Source organism: Phoca vitulina, unplaced genomic scaffold (assembly GCF_004348235.1).
Source record: "Phoca vitulina isolate PV1807 unplaced genomic scaffold, GSC_HSeal_1.0 scaffold76, whole genome shotgun sequence".
In the NCBI taxonomy this organism is placed as follows: Eukaryota; Metazoa; Chordata; class Mammalia; order Carnivora; family Phocidae; genus Phoca; species Phoca vitulina.
Genome location: NW_022589779.1, coordinates 5,503,512 through 5,527,792, shown reverse-complemented (window position 1 = coordinate 5,527,792; position 24,281 = coordinate 5,503,512). Strand labels below are relative to the sequence as shown.

The 24,281-nt window shown below is 42.6% G+C and overlaps 1 protein-coding gene across 1 annotated transcript in view; it reads right to left on the bottom strand.

Annotated features, from left to right (window-relative positions):
• E2F7 (E2F transcription factor 7) overlaps window positions 1-21,523 on the bottom strand; it is a 38,556-nt gene extending 17,033 nt beyond the window's left edge. The window contains exons 1-7 of the mRNA XM_032393768.1: window positions 21,332-21,523; window positions 20,532-20,624; window positions 13,211-13,486; window positions 9,634-9,802; window positions 5,065-5,355; window positions 3,316-3,474; window positions 1,696-1,830 (exon numbers count right to left, since the gene is read on the bottom strand). Coding sequence (XP_032249659.1) covers window positions 1,696-1,830; window positions 3,316-3,474; window positions 5,065-5,355; window positions 9,634-9,802; window positions 13,211-13,486; window positions 20,532-20,624 — 1,123 coding nt within the window. The 5' untranslated portion in view covers window positions 21,332-21,523. The remainder of the gene's footprint in view (window positions 1-1,695; window positions 1,831-3,315; window positions 3,475-5,064; window positions 5,356-9,633; window positions 9,803-13,210; window positions 13,487-20,531; window positions 20,625-21,331) is intronic.
• Window positions 21,524-24,281: the final 2,758 nt, after the last annotated feature.

Below are 24,281 nucleotides of genomic sequence, written 5' to 3'. Positions count from 1 at the left end.
CAGGGGGAATGGGAGAGGGAGAAGCAGGCTTCCCGCGGAGCAGGGAGCCGGATGCGGGGCTCGATCCCAGGACCCTGGGATCATGACCTGAGGCGAAGGCAGACGCTTAATGACTGAGCCACGATGGCGTGTTATTTCACAATGGAAAGCAAGGAGGTACTGATACACACTCTAAGGTTGAAGGACCTTAACAACATTGTGCTCAGTGAAAGAAGTCGGTCACAAATGACCATATATTGTATGATTTCATTTACAGGGAATCTCTAAAATAGGTAAATCTATAGAGATGGAAATATATTAATTTGTTTTCCTGGTGCTAGAAAGGAGAGGTTGGGGAGAAGTGGGAAGTAAGTGCTAATGTGTATAAGGCTCCTTTTGGGGACGGTGACTTTGTTTTCAAGTAGTTGCGGTGATGGTTGCACTCTGACTGTCCTAAATTCAAATTGATGAATTATGTGAATTATATCTTATGTGAATTATATCTTCATACAGTTGTTAAAAATTAAAAAAAAAAAAAATACCGAGTCTGGCTTCAAATGCATAGAGCTGGGGCAATGATGGCATGACGGATCAACCTCACCAAGTACAACAGGACAATAGTAAATTGCAGTAGCTCCGAAGAGACAGTCTTTGCTCTGGGTGACCAGGGACAACTGCATGGAGGAGTTGACATTTGAGCCAGATCTTGGAAGTTGAGTAGAATATTTGCATGTCAAAAAAGAAGAGGGCTTCACAGGTGAAAAGGCTGGAAGCCAAAGGCGGAGGAGTGGAAAATGGCAAAGGTGCAGAATTCATGCAGGCGGGGACGGTGTCATACACGTCTTTAAACGTCTCATGGCATTTAGTATAGTAACTGTGCACGGTCCACGTGCAGTAAGTACGTGCTGGGTTGAATTAGTTTTACTTGATTTTAAGTGGCTTCATCTAGATCCTAAGTGAATAATGTGTTCTAAGTGAGGTAGAGAGCTATATCTTTTATAAGCCTGGGTTAAGTGGCAGAAATTTATGCCACTAATACCAAAATTGGAAGGGTAATTTAAAAATAACTTTAATGGTTTTTTTTCCCAGGCAGCATAGCTATATGTAAAGTAGCTGGTACAGTAGGATCCAGTCCTCAATTGCTCAGATATTCCCTGTCAAATAAGAATATAATACCCTTTTTGCTCTAGTTCAGTAAAACTATGACATTTGTAACCTGTTAAATAAATTACCAAAAAGGTGTTCATTACACCCATACCATATGTAGAAGCCCTCTTTACCACATATTAGTTTTGTGATAGTAATTGATATAATTTTTACATTACCTGGAATTTCAAAGAAAAACAATGCTTTATTCTGCTAATGCAGAAACCACCAGAGTTCATAAGAATGGTTATTTTTAATCCTCAAGCCCAAACTTCCAGGAACTTTGGAATAAAATGAAAAAAGCTAATGAGCTATAATTTAATAGTTACAGAAACTCCCACGTTATAAGTTCTCAGGATTTCCCTTCCTGCGGTGAGCTGCCGCACACACCACTTACAGACTAACGCTCATTGTTCCGAGGGTTACCAGTAGTCTAATTTTGAATGTGACATGGGTTATGGGAAATGAAGATCAATCTCACTGTGTAGAATATACATGAGTTGGAACAGGAATTGGGGATCCTGTTCCCAATAGATAAAATAGATGCCTAGCAAAACCATGCGACCTTACCACTGGAACTGAAGTCCACAGGCCCGATCCATTTGAAGGCTGGTTTACGGCCTCTCTCTTCTGTTACATGCACTTTCTTTATTAGAGCCAAGCTGGTCAGAACATTGGCTATGTCATAGAGGCGTCGTACCTTTGCTTAAAGATATAAAACACAATTATGGTCACGCCGTCTGTGACACCATTACATTTTAGTTGACGTGACAGGTCACTTTTCTCGGCCACCACATAAACCTCCAGCAGAAAGCCATGGGGTGCAGCAGAGGCCGACGGCTCTGTCATGCAATCACCTGGGATTTATGTATCTGATGTGTCTGAAGACACTTTCTAAGGGAAGGTCAGTGTGTCTTTCCTCTTCCACAACTTCACACCCCTTGTAAGAGGCACCTGGTGACAAGCGGGGAGTGCTGAGATGGCAAAAACACCAAGGGAGGGACAGGGGCTGTAATTAAAGGCTTAGTGAATGTAATTCTGCTATGTGGCACATCAAAAACTTGCTCTGGGTTTCTCTCAGCAGGAGGTGATGATACCAGCTCGAGCAGGCAGCTGGCCTGTGAAAATGACAGGGATCCCCCAGAGGTTCCTGTGAGGCTGCGCTCCTGGGCACACAAGAGGGTTTGGGGCTCAAGGTTATGAGGTTCAGCTGTGCTGACAACAAGACAGGCAGTTCCTCATCCGAATCCTGGTGTTTGGCCGCCTAGTGGTGGAGGGCTGGGACGGGCATTCCCTGAGTCTTACAAGGTTTGGGAAGAGACATTTGAAAATGCAGGTACTAGAGGAGAAATTCGGAAGGGGTGGTAAGGCATTCAACAGGCAGGGCAATACCCTCAAAGTAATTTCTATTCAAGAAATCGATTTATAGGTAGGAAACCCACTTGACCTTGGGGCTATGATCAAGCAAAGGAGCTGTGATTATGGTCCAGAAACATCAAACATTCACCCCAGATGCAATCTTCTTCCCAATCCTGATAGAGCTGAATTTCATCTAGTCACTTCTCCCACAGGGTGGCTATAATTCCAGTGGAAACAGAAAAAGCAGAGAAAGTTGGGCTCGTGGCTTCCCAGGGCTTGAAAGGGCTACTGGCAGCTAAGGGTATTTGGCTTCACCCAGGCTTGACAGAAAAAGAAGAGGCCCTGGGTGTGCAACTCGGAACCTCTCTCCCTGCCCAGCAGCCCTGTCCCACCACCCCTACCCTGCCCTGCCCTGGCCATTCCTCTGGTTCTTACCTGCAGACACCTTTCATCTCCACCCATCAGGACAGTAGGCAGGGGGTGAGGAAAGAAGGGGAAAGAAAACTCAGACATTCCGTCTTGGATGCAGCGCTACTAAAGAGAAATGCAAAGTATCTTACAGCTTCCCTGACCTACATTTGTGGGATGGCATTCCTCTTCCACCATCCCCTCTAACTGCTGAGGAAAAGGCATCTGACAGAACTTTCATGGGAATTCTAGTATTTACTAACTTACCTCTCATGGCACCAAGAACCTTTATGAGTGCAGGAAAGACTGCACTTCTTAAGAAAAAAACAATTTTTTTTTTTTCAATCTCAGAGGCAGAAAACATCAACACACGAAATCCCATCCTTTTTGTACTGATAAGTGGGTTCCGGTGAAGATACTTACTTTTAAATTTACTATGGTCCGGGGTATCCTGGCTTTCTTCTATCAGTATTTTGGCAGCCACATCAAGAGTAACAATCTTGGTTTTGGAGACGAGGAACAGCATGACAAACTTCTGGCTCATAATTCTCAGAGACTTGTCTTTTCTACTGTTTGCAGATGCTACAAAGGGAATGAGATGAAAGCATCACAACATGTGATTTACTACATGAAAGACGGTACTTGGGGTTTGCCAGAACTACGAACTCTTAACAGCAGATGCAAAGATCACTCTGGTTATAGGCAGAGCCTACTAGACACACATCACCAAGAGATGGCTCATAAAGAAATGAGATGGATTTCCTTTTCTTTCTTTTTTTTAAGTAATCTCTACATCCATTGTGGGGCTCCAACTCATGACCCTGAGATTAAGAGCTGCAAGCTCTACCGACTGAGCCAGCCAGGTGCCCCAAGAAAGGAGACGGACTTTCTTATGGTTTGTACAACTCCTCTCCAATAGGCATCTTTGAAACCACTCGTAATGCTTTATACTCCTACTTCATAGGATACAATCCATGAGGTAGTTTTCCTGAAGCAACTTTTTGAAAAGATCAATGTAGAAGAAAAAAAAGGAGAGGGTAGACTTCAGGGATTGTTTTCAGAACATCAACTCTTCCCAAAGGGCAAGAACTCTTGTTTTTATTTCTCTGTGCCCACAATATCTCGAATATGTGAAACGTAGTAGGCGCTTGCCCCTTCCATCGCGTTTCAGAAGGAAGTGAAGAAATAAGCCAGACATGAATAGGAGACACTGATCAGATGTGTGCTGCTATGGACGGCAGGCGAACCATCCCCGACAGATGGCTGTCTCCTCTGGTTATTAGGATAAGAACTGGCTCATGGGGGGGCGCTAAAAGGCATGAGGCAGTAAATCTAATGAAAACCAGGCCCACATTTCTATTCCTATTATATTTGCAAGTGAAATGTGAGTGATACTTGTACTTTATCGTCTTAGCAATGGGGATTAGGGTGAGAATGATGGAGATCAACAGTTAAAACAGAAAGAGGATACACAGGAGCTGAGTGGGGAAGAACAATGTAGATATATATTTAAAAAATGCTGCATCAAATGACGGGAGGGGTTATCTATCTTTCTTATCAACATGTTCTCCGAACGGGGTTCTTTTCTAAGTAATCTACTCTAATGTAATTTAAAAAATTGAATTCCCCAGGGGGCCTGGGTGGCTCAGTCATTGGGCATCTGCCTTCGGCTCAGGTCATGATCCCAGGATCCTGGGATGGAGCCCAGCGTCGGGCTCCCTGCTCAGCGGGAAGCCTCCTTCTCCCTCTCCCACTCCCCCTGCTTGTGTTCCCTCTCTCGCTGTGTCTCTCTCTGTCAAATAAATAAATAAGATCTTTAAAAAAAAAACCATTGAATTCTCTGAAAAGATAACTTTTTTCAGAGTAAAATTTCCTTAAAGGCTTACAAATAGATGTCAGCCTGGGGCCATCAGTCTGAAACGAGAGCACTGTCCGCGATCTATGGTCCAAACATACCAAATACCAAGTGAACTGCCACTAGACAGGCTTGAGGTGAGGCTGAGGGGGAAGCCCAGTCGGGGAGCCATCTGTCTCCCTTTCTTCAGTAGATCCAATAGGAGGGCATCTCCCTCCAGGGCTGTCAATCTGCACTTCCCACCTTAGCGGTGAATTTCTACGGAAGAGACCATCCCTCCCTCTCTGCCATTACTTGTGTGGTTACTGTGCACTCACAAGAGGGATAGTCGGGTTCCGAGAAATCCAGTAACTGTGGATCTTGAGAATCTGGATAGCTGTCTTTTTTACGTTCTCCAAGTTTATAATCCATCAGATCTAGCTCCTTCTGCTGGAGATGTGCCATCTGCTCTTCATATTTCTGCTCCTCTCCCAGTCTCTGGAGGCTCCTCAGGGTTTTTGGCAGGCTGTGCCGGCCATGCCAGCCATATTGATTCTTGGCCACCCGGCTGACCAGATGCAGCGATTCCAGCACATTTACAATGTCATAGATACGTCTCCTTTCAACGCCTGTTTGGAAAATAGAAGTTGACCGTCATCCAGGCAAACATTTTTGAGTAAAAATTCCTTGAGGGTCTGGACCGTGTCTGTAAACTACTTTACATGATGCCCATTATAATGGCCAGTAAGTGCAGATGCTCTAAAAGTTCAACCTATAAGGATGCAAGCAACAGAAATTATTTTTCTTTCTTATTCTTGGGATCCAACCCTTAACAAGAGCTAGGATAAAACATCCACCCAGACATGGATGATAGTTCCATCTCTCTTACATAAACAATAGTATACTTTTCTTTGGACCTGTTAGGTAAGCCACGCAAACATTTCAGCATGTTAAAGCGGGTGGGATTGAGCATCACATGTACTAGTGTGTCTAATGGACGCCTGATGAACACTGTTTGGTTGATTTGGACTTGTATTCCTAATTATGCAGACTATAAAATAAACTCTGTCCAATGTATGATACCTCATTTGGACAATTCTATCCTTTCCTGGAGTTTGAATGATGTGAAATAATTATCTTGTTAACTCTCTTAATGGCCCAGTTAGGAAAGCAGATGGCAAATATTTTGTTTCCTATTTTGCACTGGAAACTCAGGTGTCAAGAGCTTGGGCACCCTTCTCAAGTTGCTGGAGGAAGCTACAGCCACGGCTGAACAACATATGAGTTTCCTTTTGTTCCTCTTGGCCACCGATAACTGTCCCTCTGTTCCCATTCACAGGCGTTTGGCCCAAACAGCCCAGCGATAAAGCACAGAGACTCTTCGTGTCCGATACAGGCTGGCCACGGAGTTCATCGATTGTCTACCCACTTTCCCAACACTCTCAAAATAGCCAGGATTATGAGCGGTCTATCACATTTACCAAAAATATGTACAGCAGTTAAGCCCGGGGGCTTGGAGGTCAGGCTGCCTGGATTTGAATCAACCCTGCTCTATCCCTTACTAGTTGTGTGATCCTCGGAAGTTACTTCATCTTTCTGTGCCTTAGTATTTATCTCATAAGGTGATGAGGATTAAATGTGGCCATAAACGTACAGGGTCTACAATAGGGTGTCACTTTTATCTACTGTTTGTATATTATTCTTAAATACTTCCTGCACAGCATTGGAAATACCCAAAATCCCTGCTAGCATGAGAGGTCACAGTAGAAACAGATTTTAAAACTTTCCTCTGACTCATCCTGTTGTGCAACAGGCCCTTAGGCTTTTGGAACCCACTGGCTCTTTTGCTCTCATCTAAGTCCCCATAGCAAAAGCCTCCAGGCAGCTCCCAGAAAACTGGTCCAGCTACAAAGATGCCCTCTTTCTGCTCACTTGCCAGGAGCTGTTATATAATCAGAGCAGACAGTGAGCGTAGCTTCTGACCCTTCCAAGATTTAATAGAAAAAACTGACCAAATTACGATGAAAACTTTGGAGGTGAAGTAAAGTTCTTTCCTATGCATGAAGACGCATTTCACAGTCAATCAGAACATATCGGCTCCTGACCCTGAAAGGTTCTTCACCCTCAGATGCCTGCTGGATGGTGCAGCCCCTTGTCCAGATCTGCCTGGCTTTTTATTCCAGTCTGTTTTCATATATTAACACATCTTGTTTAGAGTGTAACATTCTATAAACCTTCCCATTAGAAATGTCATGTGAATGCAACTGAGACACCCCAGGGCCAGCCATATGCTGGGCTGTTTTGTTATTCTGTATTAGATACAAACTGTTAAATCTCCATCTAGTGGAGAGAGATCCTAAGAAGGGAAAATAAAGGAAGATTCTGACCACTTGGAGGTAAGATGAATGTTTAATATGCACAATGGGTGTTTAATAGGTGGTGCTGATAAAAGCCAATGTGGCAGCTGCCTGCCTAGATAATCATCTTTTCAATCTGGACTGTGTTTAACTGTCTACCGGCTGGTGCACTAAAAAGTTCCATTTCATAGGTCTCCAGATCTTCGGGTTACTCTGGGGCTTGCTCTGTCCGGAAGGTTTTTCCTGGCACCCAGTCTTCTTTTTCTTTGGGATCAACACAATCCTATTAATCCTAGTCATAGCATTAGTTATGTCCCCCCAAGGATTTAGCAGTCATTACCATGCTTTCCTTAGTCCTTGATGGAGCTTATCGAGAACATCTCTCAGCCCAATAAACTCATTTCTAAATCTGTGCTATTGTCCATTTACTAAAGTCACTCCTGGTTCTTTAACTTCTTCTAAAAAAAGATTTTATTTATTTATTTATTAAGAGAAAGTGTGCTCGAGCAGGGGGTGGGGGGCAGAGGGAGAGAATCCCAAGCAGACTCCCCGCTGAGCGCTGAGCCCGACCCAGGTCTCAATCCCACAACCCCGAGATTATGACCTGAGCCGAAATCAAGAGTTGGATGCTTAACTGACTGAGCCACGTACGCGCCCCTAGTTCTTTAATTTCTTACCTGTAATACCCATGGTCAAAGCTACATGGGACCACAATCTGGGAAATAATGCGATTGAAATGCTCTGAACATTCTAGGTTAACATATGTTCTTATAGCTTGTGACCTGGGATACAGTAGGGAATTTAGACTCAACCCCAAGAAATAGTTACCCCTGAAATAGCTTCCGAGAAGAGACCCTGTTTTTGAACCTCACAGGAAGAGAGATGATAAGTTCATTTTGCAGGTCTGGGTGATGATGAGGCATTAGGAAGCTGTTTGCAAAAATCTCTGGAATTCTGCTCCAACCAGCCATAACATGGGCATCTGTAGCTCACATGAGAGTAGGAGCCCAGCTTCCTTTCTGAACCCCCAACCCCCAGATCTGTAACACAGCCTTCTGACATCTAATCTTTTGTCTTCACACTGACATCAGTGCAAGGTCCCTGGATGGAAGTTGGTACATGGAGAAAGATGGCTTCATGAACCCCAGCGAGAAGGACACTGTGTGCTATTGTTTTACCCTCATCCTCTGTAAGACTAGTTTCTAGGACCCTGTGCCTCGAATGGGTGTATCCTAAGCCTCTATCCAACCTCTATCTAACCTTCCCTTTCTTGTTTCATTGGCACTGATGCCAAATACTGTATTCTACTTCTGGGCTCCCCAGCCAAGGCACCATACTTCCTCTTCCTAAAGGTGGAGAGGACAATTTGGGGAGGGCGGAGAGAGGTCTAGTAAGAGCTGAGTAGAAACTATTCCACATAACAGTAACAGTTACCCATGCTAGGCCCTGAGTTAGGCATGTCACTGAGATTATCCCCAACTTTGCTAAGTTTCTGCAAGGTAGGTGCTATGATCCTTGTGTTATAGACAGGAAAAGGTTAATTAACTTTTTAAAACTCTCACGGTCTGTAAATTGGAGAGCTGGGCTTCAAATCCAACCCCATCTGACCCAAAGCCCAGCCCATGGTCTTTCTATCACAACCCATTGCTTCCTCATTATCTCCATTTTTGCTGAAAATATTTTTAGCCATCAGTTTGAATAATTCAGATTGACAATCATCTACTGGGGCACATCTCTCAGGGCTATGGGAAGAAAGAGAACCAAAAAAATAAATTAAAAATATAATCTATCATACAGCCTGTTTAGTTGATTATTTCTTTTTTTCTGTATGTACAACCTCCTTATTTTTTAAGGGGACACCCTCTACCTTCAAATCTCTGTGATTTCTGCTTATTAAAGATTGTCAGCAGTATGTTTACCCTGAGACGAAATGCAATCCATGTCCACTAGGGGTCTCTATTCTGAGGCCACTGTGAGTGTTTACAGCCCATACACCACCGCACATTACACACACCCAAGCCATGTGAACACACGCACTCCTCTTTGTTATAAGGTTTCGCTGTTTGAGTTATGTCCAGATGTGCTTCTCCTCGTTTGGCAGGCTTGCTGTGGATATCACAGTATATGGCTTCAAACATAATGCTCTTGCTCTCAAATCCTGTTTGATCACAGAAATAACACCAGGTCTGAACTCTAGAAGCATTATTAAAAATAAACAGCAAGGCATTTTTAAATGTTTTTTGTCTGTCTGAAATAATCTGAAATTAAAAATGAGATATTAATTTTTAATGAGTCTTTTTATACAAATATTTTATAAGGTCAAAAAAAAAATTTCTGTTTGACCCTCAGGCCCAGAAGACTCCCTGGAATCCTATGCATAAGGATGAGAAATTTGATGACAGGAGGAAGCTCGACTTGCTCCTCTGTTCTTACCATTCAGAGCCCACCCTTTACTTAATGAGAAGCTATCTGAAGACTTGGGCCTGCCGGAGGAAACCGGTTTCCCACTGTGACTAGAGATAGGCCTGCAGGTAATCTGATGATACATACCAAGACTGACAGCAACTTCATCTAGGGAGATGGTTGTTTTCTCAGTTGACAAGGGATAACTTGGATAGCGAGCTAGAAACTTCTGGCACAGGAGTCCTAGACTTTTCTGTTTTCTGCTTGGCCTTTGCTTTTCAAATTCGTCCACAGCACTGTCCCCGACCACATCAAGCTACAAAGGGCAGACAAAAGGGAGGGGAGAGATGTCATAGTTAACATCCTAATAGAGAAATTACATGAAAAATGCCAGAGAAATGCATAGAGAAATGAGAGTTATTGGCAAAGTGAGGGGGACATCCCAGTCCGTATCATGCTAGATTCTGGTTAAAATATATTTCCTAATCCAATTTTCTTAATGTTTTACTGATTGTTTTCTTTGGACTGAATATTTTCTCCTTTGAAACTTGAGGGTGAGTCTTTTGGTTAAAAGCTTAAAAAATGAAAAATGAAGTTGTTAATGGCTTGTTACACCCTTGCTACTAATGTGCTCACTAGATCAGCATCACCAGGAGCTTGTTAGAGACATAGAGTCTCAGGCTGTATCCCAGACCTGATGTATCAGAACCTAGATCTTGGGTGATTGCTACTGACATAGAAGTCTGAGATCCACTGGCCTGCATTGTGTCACCAGTGTTTTATTTTTTACAACTGACCAAGGGTAGATGGAACTGAACAAGGGCAGTTAAGTCTTACTCCTCCTTATTCTTTCTTATTGCAAGTACGCTAAAGTAGTATCCTTGTCTCATCAACCCATTTTGAAAAATGCTCAATTCAAGCCCAAGAAAGTAAAAGGCTTTTCAATGAACAGATTCAAGGAGAAAAGTGATATGATTATCTCAATGGCTTTCAGAAAAAGCCTTTGCTAAATTTAACACCCATTCATGATTTTCAAAAATGCCCTTAGAAAACTAGAAATGGAGAACTTCTTTAATAAAAAGTGTATCTATAAAAACCCAACAGCAAACACATGTCTTAATGGGAAAATCTTGGAAGCATTCCCTTAAAATCTGGAAAATGATAAGGATGCCCATTATCACTGTTCCTCTTCAACACCATATTGAAGATCCTAGCCAGTGCATGAGGACAAGAAAAAGAAAGTGAGGCAAGGGATTAGAAAAGAATAAGCAAGACTTTCATTCTGCAGAAGATACGATTGTTTATATATAAAACTCAAAAGTATCTCAGACAAATTATTAAAAATAATAAGCGAATTTGCAAGGTAGCTGTAAAGGCAAAACAATATATCTCAAAAATCACTTGCATTGTCATACAGTAGTAACAGATAAATGAAATGAAAAGACATTATTTACAATAGCAATAAAGATATAACAAATGTTTTTAGGAACAAATCTAGCAAAAATCTATTTGCATAAAATATTAAAACTTAGATCTTAGAGAAATGCACTTAAAACTTAGAGAAATATACTGTCTTCATGGATAGGAGAGCTCAGTACCATAAACAGGTTTATTCTTCTCAAATTAATCTACATGTAATGCAATTCCAATTAAAATCCAATCTGAAGTATATAAGGAAAAACAAAAGGCAAAGAATAGCCCACATACTCTGAAGCAAAATAAGTTGAGTCTTGCTTTACCTGAAATCAAGGCTTATTACAATCTGGTATTGATGTAGGGATACACAGATTGGCCAATGGAACAAAAAGAGAGCCTAGAAAGAGATGACAGAGATAGCCCTGCCAACTTGGGAGAACAAGAAGGACTGAATAAATAGCTCAAGGACAATTGATTACAACAAGCAACTTAAAAAAAGATAAGCACCAGATTGAAATGTAACACATTGAACTGATAAAGGTTTATTTTTAAGACTATAAAATAAACTCTTACATATCAGCATGGAGAAAAAGAACCTAATAAAAATCAGCAAAGAACATGAAGAGACACTTCACAGAAGAGGAAAAAAAATGTGATGGCCAATAAACATGTGAAAGAGGCTTAGCCTCATTAGTAATCAAGGAAAAACAAATGAATATCACAAAAATACACAACTGCATACCCATTAGATTGGCAGAAATTAATAAATTTGACAGCGTCAAATGTCAGAGAAGATGTGGATCAATAAATGTTCATACATTATTGGTGGGTGAAAATAGCACTTGGGAAAGCAATTACTTTGTGAATATTTGCATATCCAATGACTTAATAATTTCACTACTAGATGTATACCCTAGAACAGTAGTCCTCAAACTTTTGGGTCATAGAGTCCCTTTATATTCTTAAAAATTACTGAGGAGTATCTTCCTTAAACTGAGTCCTTACTACCTTTGGATAGAATATCTGATCATCGGGGCGCCTGGGTGGCTCAGTCGTTAAGCGTCTGCCTTCGGCTCAGGTCATGGTCCCAGGATCCTGGGATCGAGCCCCACATCGGGCTCCCTGCTCCGCGGGAAGCCTGCTTCTCCCTCTCCCACTCCCCCTGCTTGTGTTCCCTCTCTCGCTGTGTCTCTCTCTGTCAAATAAATAAATAAAATCTTTAAAAAAAAAAAAAAGAATATCTGATCATATAAAATATACTTATCATGTACATAATATTTTTAGCACCCCAAACCAGATTCAGGACATCTTTTTCTCTTCTCCTGTCCCAATTTCTTCATTTTGGTAATTTTTATAGCATAAAAAATCCCCAAGAGGAGGAAAAATGGAGAAATAACAGACTTTTCTTAGCAAATCTGGGAAGAAGTTTGATGGGAGAGTGAAAATTATTGGCCACTGATTTTTTTTTTTTTAAAGTATAGATATGCTGTTTATTCAATAGCTCTGGTTCCCCAGAGGACAGAAAATTTAAAGATGATTTAACTTTAAGGCCCCAAACCAAAGAATTGAACATCTATAAAAATAAGGAAATTTCCCAAGTTTAAAATAAACTATTGCCCTCAAAATTGGAGCAAAATTACAATTTGCAGCAGCATAAAAAAAGTCTAATCTTCTTCATTAAATCAAAATTATTAAATAGTTTTGCTTAAATAATTGTCATTTTTTTTTAAGAACACTGCAAGTTTTTTTTTTTTTTAAGATTTTATTTATTTATTCATGAGAGACAGAGAGAGAGAGAGGCAGAGGGAGAAGCAGGCTCTCCGCAGAGCAGGGAGCCCCGATGAGGGACTCGATCCCAGGACCCTGGGATCATGACCTGAGCCGAAGGCAGACGCTTAACTGACTGAGGCACCCAGGCATCCCAATAATTGTCATTTTTAAAATGTGTACTGGGAATAGTCAAGGGAGTAGCATACAGAAGAGAAAAAAGCATTCATTATGAAAAAAATGAGACAGAGTAAGAATTCCATTTCAGCTATAAATAAGATATTAAGTTTTGATATATTTTGATATCTATAAATAGCAGGGATTTGTGGATGAAAGATACTGCTTACCTAAAGGTATTTTACCATTACAGACATTTGATATGCCATTAAATCACCCCAATAGCAAAAAAAAAAGAAAGAAGACATGAAGTTTAATACTGCTTTTGGCTCAGTAGTAACTGAAGAATTGAGAATTCTATGACTTAAATAATCAAGTAAAAATTTAAAAGTTCTATAAAGCCTGAGGAGTACAGCCTGTTTACCTGCAGAGAGTCTGCAAAGGCATCATCCTTGTTTTCAATGGGTCTGAACAGTCCCTTTTTCTTCTCCCGGTCTCTTATGTCCGGGCTGGCGGCGCTAATGAGCATCTTCAGGTTAGCTGTGGGGGTCCATGGTTCTGCCTGCTGTCTGTCAACAAGCTTAACTGGAGTAATGGGATTTCTTTCTGGAGTGAAGATTTTTTGCTTTGATAAATCAATTGGTTCATTTTTTATTGGAGTCTTCGGGGCCATCCTTGAGCGATCAACAAATATATTTTCCTATTTAAAAAAAAAAAGAGAGACCTTTTAGCAAGAAAGAGAAAGGGCAGGTATAAGCTAAGAGCATTTTGTTCCCATGATTCACCAAGACATAAAGATACAAAGAGACCATATGTTCAGGGCTGAAAAATATCAGGCTAGGACTAATGAAAATAGACAGAGGGATTTGTGGAATCCAAGAGTGGTTCAGCGAGAAAATGATCATCATCTACTACTTTTTAAAAAATTTTATTTAAGATTTAATTTATTTATTTGAGAGAGAGAGAGAGCGAGCGAGCAGGGGGAGGGGTAAAGGAAGAGGGGGAGAGAGAGAGTCTCAAGTAGACTCCCTGCCAAGTGTGGAGCCTGAGGTGGGGCTTGGTTCCAGGACCCTAAGATCATGACCTGAGCCGAAATCAAGAGCCAGATGCTTAACTGACAGAGCCACCCAGGTGTCCCTCATTTACCTATTTTAAACATACTTCTCATGCATCTCTGTGGACAAAGTCATGAGTGTATCTGTCACTGGTAGATGCTTGTAATAGTTGGGGATGATAAGGGCAACTGTGGGTTGAGTCCATACTGCTTCTTTATTTACAGGTTTGTACTAACTAGTGCAGCACAATTTTGCTTTTTTCGTTCAGTGTTCACCAGTGCTAATATAGCAATTAGTAGTAGGACCAATGGAAAAGTATCCAACAAAATGCCGCATTTCAAACCAACCTGGAGGGCTGTAATTCCCCTAGAGCAGTGCTTCTCAAACTATCTGTGGTGAAGGGCCAGGGTTTTTTATTTCCAAACCCCCATATACTGATACGTGGTTTTACTTCATAGGACTCACATGCAACTTCCACCACCTGTGGCTCTCCATTTGCGTTTGTCACTCAAACAACCTACAGTCCATTCAACAGGAAGAGACCTCTGATCATAGGCTTAGATCAAATTGCTACAGAGCTTTCCAAGTGCTTGACTCTCAAGTTCTGTTCTTAATTTTTTGCAGTTTAGTAATAATTTGTAGACTAGCCCATGCCCCCAGACCACACTTTGAGTAGACCATCTCAGATAATTATAAGAAAAGATCAATGATGGATCCATTATGTTCCTTAGTCCACTATGAAGAGGGACTAAGTATATGAAAGCCACATTTGGAACTACCAAGTAATGAAAACAAGTTTCTTTCCCCGGAAGTAAGGATTTGCCGTCTGAAAACGGAAAGATTCTGCTCTTTCTGCAGCAGAATTCACCTCCAGGCAATCGTAACTTACATAATGATGAAGGCGGATGCGTTAAACATTTGTCATTCCTTTTCCTATACACGTATCACTCTATAGCAACTGCATGCTTGCATTTTGGCTGGGCAGCGGTTTAAAAAAGGTGCTTTCCTATAAATGAGCAACATATGAAGAGAGGCAAAAAAGATTGGGAGCAACTGGAGTTTGTGTTAGCAGGGCCAACTCTTGTTCCTTGGATCAGCAGAAGCTGCCAGCTGGCCATGGTGAGGCTCTGCCCCAGTGTCACTGGAAGGAAGGGAGGTGGGGACGGGGGTGACAATTTCCCACCACAGCGGCAATAAGCTGCCAGCCTGGAAACTTCATCTACGCACATCTCTTGACACGTCCCTACTAGTGTGCAATTCTGATGAAGTCTTCTACAAGGGAACTCTGAAGGGAAAGTATTGAGTATTTACTATGGTCCACACCCCATTTTATGTACTTTATGTCTGTTAACTCATCCAATCCTGTGACCTAGGTGCTAGTATTTTTCCAGTCTACAGATGAAGAAACTGAGGCACAGAGAGGTTAAATAACTTGCCTGAGGTCACATACGCCCTTCAGTCAGTATAAAAGTCATTGGTATGCAAGAAACAGCGGCCAGGAGACGTTTCTGAAATCCTGCATCTAGAAATGAGCTTGTCCTGGGTGCAAACCAGGAGGAAGTTATCTTTACCACAGCTCCCACAAAAGGTACCCAGCAGGCCACTGATCCCCACTGGCACCTACGGAGAGGCAGGAAGGGGAAGGAGCTCTGCAGGCAGGCTCTAGGCCCGCTTACCTGCCTCGGCTACTTTGCAGCAGCCTGAGTGGGAGCAAGCTGCTTGTCTTCACTGTATTTTAATTCTCTCCACTGAAAATGAAGTTCATAAACATACCAACCGCAAGGACTATTAGAATAGTTCCTGGCACATAGCAAGCTCTCAATAAAACTTAGCTGTTACCTGTTCCCCTCTGTCCCATTCTTTCTTACTGTTCATTCTGGGCACTCAGAGCTAATATGATATAGCACGTCATATTGCTATCTAACTTCTCAGGTGCGTATCTTTTTTTTTTTTTTTTAATTTTTTTATTGTTATGTTAATCCCCATACATTACATCATTAGTTTTATCAGGTGCGTATCTTGACTCATTAATGAGAGTGTGCACTTCCGGAGGTCAGGGAGGAAGTTCCACATGTCTCCGTCCTCACAATTTTTGGCACAATGCCTTTCCCTTACAGATGCTGAAAGAACACGGTGCCTTGATTATCTAGTTTTCCAAAAAGCATCCCTGTGGCAGAGGGTGTGGCCCAGGCGCGCTGAGGTGGCCAGAGATCCACCCTCCTTCCGTACTGTCTCTAGGGTACCTACCTATTCTCGCAGGAATGATGAGCTCCTACTTTTTCCCTATGGAGGAACAATTTAGATGCGTTATTTCCTCCAACACTACAGTTTAAGTAAAACTTAAAGCCGGAGGGGAGTTAGTTACCTGCTAGGTTATGACCGTAGCATACCTCCACGAAAAGGAAAAAAAAATGCCATGCAAATTTGCATTCTGAGGTCTCAGATGGGCAGAAAGTCAACAGTACTCTAACCGGACCCTGCTTCATCTGTCTGTCTAGCCTGCAGTCCTGACACCGTGCAAGTGGAAGGGGAGTTAGAATTTGGAAACGTGGTTTTTGTCTCAGCTCTGTATCTTTTTGATCCTGGACAAATTGCTTGTTCCGTCTGGGCTCAAGTTTCCTTATCAAAAAAATAAGGGGTTCCAACTAAAGTTAACTACCTCTGAGGCTTTCCAGCAAGGCTTCCCAGCTGTGTGGTGGCCACAGGGCTGCACCGAGATCTCTTCAGGAACGAATGACTCAGGATGGCTCTGAGGGGTCATCCTAGAACTTCCAATTGGGTAAAGTCCAGACCTCCCCTGAGACCGTGTTGCAGATCTGCTTCTCCCTCTGTCCAGTTTTGCTGCCTTCCCCTCCCACCCACAGGCCCGGATCCCCAGAGCCCCCCCTAACAAACCTCCTGTGCACTGACTCCATGTCGGATCTGCCTGCCAAGAAATCTAAGCTGCAAAGCCCAGGACGTCACCTCCTCGGTCAGAGAGGGCCTGGGGAGATGTAACCCATGAAACAGGCTCTCCAGTTCTCATATGCAAATGGAGACCACATTGCCTGGCTTACTTGCCATAGAAGTGCTGGGAAGGTGGGATCAGATGAGGAAGGTGAAGGCGGTCTGTAACTTGTGAGTGCTATATGGATGTGTGTGATCATGAGCTACACCAGCACGTCAACTCTGCTGTATACTGCCAGAGAGAGGCTTTGTAGTTAGATCTTGGTTCAAGTCCTGCTTATGTCTCAGATACAGCTTTGATCGTGTTCCCTCAAATAACATATACAATGATCAGCCTTGTCCAGGCCCTTGGCAATAGTTTGCCAACTGCTTTTCCAGTTCCATCTCATGCCTATTCCACATTTTGCCCAAACAGTACACTTGCTTTTCTTCAAACTTGCCCTACACCATGACTTTGTCTTTAACGCTATCAGTGAAGCTTCGCCCTTTGAGACCCTACCTATGCTTTAGGCCTAGCTCACTGCAAAGATGACACGTTAGGAAGTGTCTCCTAGCGATCGACCAACAACTCTCTTTCCCTTCAGAGCACACTTTCTAGAATGAGTAATCCATACCAACGGCTTTCCCCTGCCCATCTCCCAAGGGTTCCTCAAACCACCAGGCTGTTCTGATCTACTGCTTTCACCTAGGTCACCTCTCATTTGCCAGATCAATAGCAAAACACCTCATTTGACCTCACTGCCGTGGTTGAGACTGTTGACTGTTCTTTGCTCTACGAAACACGCAGCCCTTCTGAAATAGCACACTTTCTCTCTTGGTTCTCTTCCTACTTCTTGGACTATTTCTTCTCAGTCTCCTTCCTTGGTTCCTCTTTTTCTGCTCTTAAAACCTCCACCCTCCACTCCTCTCTGTTCGCTCTCTCTGGGATAGTTCACCCAATCTCATGTCCATGGCTTTAAAACCAACCTGTATGCTGACAGTTCCCAAGTTTGTATCTGGCTAGGACTTTTCATGAATTCCAAAATCATGCAACCCGTGCCTCCTGCACATATTTATCTACCTATACTCATACAGGAACAAAGATTTAGTCCAAACCTAACTTACCTTTTTTCTTCATCACTCCTAAAAGTCATGGGTGACATTTAAAGAAAACCTGTGCCCACCCAGTCTGGGCATTGTCTCCAAATGTACCTGCTTATTTCTACTCCTTACCAGTTCCCTTCCTCTCCACTTGCTTAAGTTAGCATTCATTCCTTCAAGCCCTTGTGAGGCATTATCTCCTTCACAAAGCACTCTGACAGCTCAATTCTTACTGCTCACCCCTGTGTGCCAAACCATCCATTTTCTTTTGTCCTCCCCAAATGCACTGTAAACAACTTGTTTATTATCTCATAACTGGACTCGGTAAACTTGGGTAATGAAATAGAAAACTCTTATATATTTAAAAAGATTTCTCCGTAAGTAGCAAGAAGGTGTGTGCATAATACAGTACTTATAACTGTTGACAAATGTGCAGAAAGTAAAAAAAGAGAAATCCTCTCAACTCCAGATGACCCACAAAACACTGTACCGGGCATCCCTCAGAGGGTTTCAAGCAACAATGCAGCACCACTAGCTGTGAATATCTTGAACATTACTCGAATGCCTACACCTCATGTTGTTTCTTCTGCCTACAATGTCCTTCTCGCTCACTCTTGTTTTTTTGTAGGTTGAATGTCCTCAGCCATTGAGGCTTAGCCCAAATGTTACCTCCTCTGTGAAGCTTCCCAAATCTCCCAGAATTCCCTGTGAATTTATTTCTTCCTCCTTTATTTTGCCAAACATTTTGTCCCTGCTCCTACAATGGCACTTACCAAATCACAGTACAGTTGGTTAGTTTTGCATCTGAGACCCTGAAAGTCTCTCAGGTAAGTGAGGGCAGGGCCAACATGTTTGGCTTTGGGTTGTCAGTTCCACTGAGGACAGTGTAAACAGTATGTGTTACTGGGTTACAAACACCTAAAGAGGGAGGTGCTATTTATTAGCTCCAATTTACGGAGGAAAAAAACAGGTTGAGAGAGGTGAGGAAACCTAAACCGCTGTGTCCCAGCACCTGGAACATAATATTTATTGAGTGACTGTATAAATATATTAGTTCAAGGTTACGGAGCTAATAAATGGCAGAGCAGGAAATCAAACCCAGATCTCTGTTACTGCAAATCCCATGTTCTCGCCATCCCTAGAAACCCTCCTTCTTTTACTACATTGCAAGGTGAAAAAGACAAAACCCCTCCAGTATCTGGGCAGAAGCACTGTTCTCATTCCTTTCCTTCTCTTTGAGACGTAAAATCATCTCTGCTCATACATTCCATTTCAAACATTTTAACTGCTTTTCCTGTCTCTTTTGAGTGATTTGAGTTTTTCTCAGCATGCATTAAAATGGGAAAGATCAACTGGACACAGCACTCACTGATGCTAACTAGAGTAGAGTGCCCTTGTGGAAGGCACTTGATAAAAAAACCACTGACCCAGAAGGAAAGAAGTGGACCCTGACTCAGGCTTTATATAAGTGTATACACAATCTTTCAAGGCTATTCCATCTGAATTATAAAGGAAAACAAAAAGTTTTGCTCCGAAACTCTCAAAGCCAAAACCCTCAATATACATTTTAAAGTCTGGGCATTTCCACCCTCATATGGCTTAGGTAATTTTTAGAAAGTCCTCTTGGAACCAATAATGTTTTGGTATACTTCTTTTCCTAACAAAAAATTTTTGAATGCTAGGAACAACAATCTACAAAAAATATACAATTGCACACCTATCCAAAATGAACAGTTGTCAAGTATTCTTCAAAGGTTCACATAACAGGTGCTTTGCAACCAGGCAGTTTCACTGTTGATGCGAAGCCTAAAAATAAGACTAGGAACCTAGAGAAGTTCAATGCCCAAGAAAGTTGCTATGCTCAGATTTGCATGCAAAGCTTCTATATCTGGGTTTGCTCTATCTATTTGGCTTCTGCCTAAAAATGCTTAGACATTCACTAACGAGCTATTGTACCTTTTCAGTAGGGCACTGGCTGGTGAGTGTGGTTGTGCTGATGAGGGTATGGTGATAGTTTAGACATTACTATGGCCACTTTATTTCATTATGTTTCTTGAAGACTCAACCAAGGTCTTAAAAATCACAAGGGGTGGAAAAAGGGAGGGAAAGGCTTAGTACAAAACCAGCAGTAGCACTGTCAAATTATTTAGAGTATGCTTAGTGGGCTAAGTCATTTTATCTCCCTATATATGGGAGACACAGGTCATAATTTTGGGTGAATGGAACAGCCACTAGGAGCTGGATCATTGGTACGAAGAACATTTCATAGCTCTTTAATAATCCAGCATTACAGTATAAGGTATAGATCTTATTTCTTGGGAACTAAGGCTTCACGTTCCTGTGCAGCATTAGCTAATTCCACTCTTGACAACTATAAGTATTATAAACTTTTGATTGCAGTGTCCAGCACATCTTTGATTCATGTAAATTGGTTCCAACATTACATCTAACTTAGCCTCTTTCCACTGCACAATTGTTGAGTGGGAAACTCAACAATAATGGTTTGAATGCCTTCATTGTAAAGAAAGTATATTTCTATAATGTTAATCAAAATTAATTATTACGTTTATAAGACAAGTACAAGTGTTATGTTGGAACAGTTCATTGAATTAGACATCACCATCCTAAATATGTTAGCGCTTTAAGGTATTTAAGTGCACTTACCTTTTGCGCATTTTCCCCATCTTCAATTGCAAAATCTAGTCTGGACTGCCTGGGGTTGATCAGGTCTTTTAGTGTTAAACAATTTACCTCCATCTGTAATGCACAATTACATTAGAAAGTGATTTTACAGTTGGATGTTTTCTCCTCCAACAAAAATATCTATTTATTACCTGCTCATGAACATGAACTTCCCCGACCTAAACTCATCCTAGGAATTTCCAGGAGTGTAGCCATCCCCCAACTCTAAAATGCACTTGAATGAACACGAGCCCTTAAAGTGTGCTTGGAAATTACTAAAAACCTGGGAAGAAAACAAAAATCGACAAAAATGGTAATTTTTTATGAAAAGCAACAGCACCAGACAAAGTTACCAAGTCAGGAGAGTGTAGGGCAAATCTGTCAGAAAGTACAGGGTCTCCTGGGTCAGTTAATTTTGGCGCAAAGAACTGGGAGGAATTCGGCTTTGAGGGGGTTTTGAATCAGGGGGGAAGGAAACCTGATCGCCAGACCAAACCCACTCAGCTTTTAGCGCAGCCCCTTCCCAGGCCTCCAAGCGGACCCCAAGGATAAACTCTCCCAATGAATCCCCCAGATTTCGAAGGAAAGACAAGTCCCTTCTACTGCTCCACGGGAGGGAGAGCTGGAACCAGGACACCCCACGCACGCCTGGTCCGGCCGCAGAAATGCCTCGATCCCCGCCAGCAGGGGAGAGCGGTGGCAGGCTGGCAGCCTGGGCGGGGGTGTCCCCTTTCCCCCCAATTCCCGCCTCCTTGCAGAGCTTAGGGCCGCACGCTACTTACTCCCACTTTGAGAAGGAGGCTTCCTGCCTCTGGGGACCTCCACGACCCCACACCGGCGCGGGACCAGCGGGGCGAGGCGATCAGCAGACGGGCGGCGACATCGGGCGGGGAAAGTGAGGCGCGCAGATCCCCGCTCCGACTGCCCTGAGCTGGCCGGGACCCCGCGGCGTCCGGGTAGCGCCAGCGCTCCAGCCCTGGATCACAGTCCCCGCTAAAACACCTCCTCTGGCGCCTTGAGACCGAATTTGAGAATCCACCAATCAGCGGCGGCCGGCGGGGCGGTCCCGGCCAATCCCGTGGCGGCACGGCCCGGGCTCACCGCCCCTCGGAGTCTTGGCGCTCCCGGCCGCGCGTTTGGCCCTCACCCGCCCAATTGTTGCCGCCTCAGCCCCCTCCCCCTTCCGGGTACCTGGAAACCTCGAGCCCGGGAGCCAATTCCTGCCGGGGACGCGGGCCCGGGAGGCCGCGGGAAGCCAAGGTGGGGGCGGCGCGGGGCGGCGGGAGAAGGAGGAGGAGGGCTCTTTTGTTATGCATAAAAGGCCCGCTCCGGTCCCCTCAGCTTGCCGCGCTGGGAGACCGCGGGCACAGCCAGGGGAGGGGAAAGCAGATGGAGTTTGGAAAAAACGATATACAGACTCTGGACGCCGCTGCCGCCACCCCCTCCCCCTGCAACCTGCGCGGAAGCTAAGTTGTCCAGGCGTGTTGGGGCAAACTTCCTAACACCGCACGCTGGTGTGACACGTGAACCATGGTTACCACTCTGTGCTGCGAGCAGATGGCACGCCAGTTAGTCCTGGAAACTAGACTGCAAGCAGAACCAGCTGTTTTTTCCTTTTCTTTCTTTCCTTTTATTTTTTTTTGTAATTCCGGAAAAGTTTTTTGGTGGTGTTCCTTTTTAAGAACATCGCCAATAATTAAGGGCAAAAAGCTTTATTAAATAATTCTTTGCAACGTGCACCAGCATTCTGGGAAGTAGTCGAGAAAATTTCCTCAACATTACTGATTTGTATTAAATGTTTCACTTCCTTCAACTTTAGTTTCTTATTTGAAATATGAATATTGATAGAGACAGGTGTGTGTGTGTGTGTGTGTGCGCGCGTGCGCGCGCGCGCCGCGTGCGGTATTTTAGTAGACTATTGCTTAGAGCAGTTTTACATTTACAGGAAAATTGAGAAGATAGGAGGACACAGAGTGCCCCTATGTCCAGCACCCATTTTTAGCTGTTTATTAATACCTTATGTTTGTATGGTACTTTTGTTGGAATTAATGAACCAATAATGATATGTTATTCTTGAACTGAAGTCATTATTCAGATTTCCTTACATTTTTCCTAATGTTTTTCTGTTCCAGGATACTACATTACATTTAGTGTTCATGTCTCCCTAGGCTCCTCTTGGCTGTGACAATTTCTCATACTTTCCTCGTTTTTGCTGGCCTCCATGGTTTTGAGGAATACTGGTAAGTCATTTTGTAGGATGTCCTGCTATTGGGATTTGAGACAGCCTTTTTAAAGCATGTCTACAGACATTGCCCTATGAGTCATATACTTTACAGAAAGGTTATCATTCTTCTTATCCTTTCTGTATAGTGCGCTGCTCTCCACTCCTCACCTCACAGCATTTAAGTGAAACATCTGCAGAATTTAGAATGCTCAGTCAAGCCCTTTACTTTGTACTCTATTTAGGTTGCTGATAAATACAGCCTAAAAAATCACTGTGAGATCATATTTAAAAGACAAGCATGGAAACATTAAACATATAGAAAAATAACAATAGTAATTTGACATTTTTATATTAGAAATGATATTTTGAACTGAAATCTATCTTCTAGGTAGAAGCATGAGGAGACAAGTAATAAAGAATAAAACTGCAATTTATTAAATTTTGTCCTTCTGTAGAAGCAGAACATTTTGATTAGGAATTTTTTTTTCTCCCAACTATATTAATTTCCTGTGGCTGCTATGACAAATCACCACAAACTTTGATTTAGAATAATAGAGATTTACTCTCTCACGGTTCTGGAGGCCAGAAGTCGAAATCAAGGTGTTGACTGAGACACATTCCCTCTGGGGCTCTAGAGGAGAATTTGTTTTTGCCTCTTCCGCTTCTGGTGGCTGTAAGCAATCCCTGATGTATGGCTGCCTCACTCAGATCTCTGCCTCATCGGTCACATTGCCTGCTCCCCTTCTGTCTGTTAACTCTCTTGTGTATCTCTTACAAGGACATTTGTTACTGAATATAGTTCCCACTTGTATAATTCTGGAATGTTTCATCTTAAGATCGTTAACTCAATTACATCTGCAAAGACCTTTTTTCCAAATAAGGTGACATCCATGGGTTCCAGGGATTAGGACATGGATATTCCTTTTTGGATTTTGTTACAGACCTTTTCCTTGCATTTTCAGAGTATTTTTTCTATTTCATTTCAAATGTAGCCACTATTCAGAACAAGAAAAGCTCATGATGTAGCTTCAGACTCTTGTAATTTCATTGATTGCTTAAAGTAAGAGTGATCTTAAATTTGGAGGAAAACTGGAAAATGAGTGTTTGATGGGAAAATTCAGAGACATTACTCCAGTACACTTATTTACTTTGATGCTTTCGAGTCCCAGATTTTGTAGACGATCTGTCAATCTCTCAGTTATTTAGTTGACACTGATGGTGACTGGGAACTTGGGTGGAGCATCAAGAAGAGTCCCAGCAGGTGGCTTCTCAGTGTAGCCTGATCTTCCTTATGACATGGTGGCTAAGGCGGTTGGACTTCTTTGGGGCATCAGGGCTCCAAAATGAGTACCCAAGCCCACAAGGTGGAAATCATATTGCCTTTTATGATGTAGCCTTAGAACAAAGATAGCATTGATTCTGGTATATTTTTTTGATGAAACAGTCAAAGATCCACCCATATTTGAGAGAAAAGGACACACACCCTACCTTTGTTTTTTTTCTTTTGG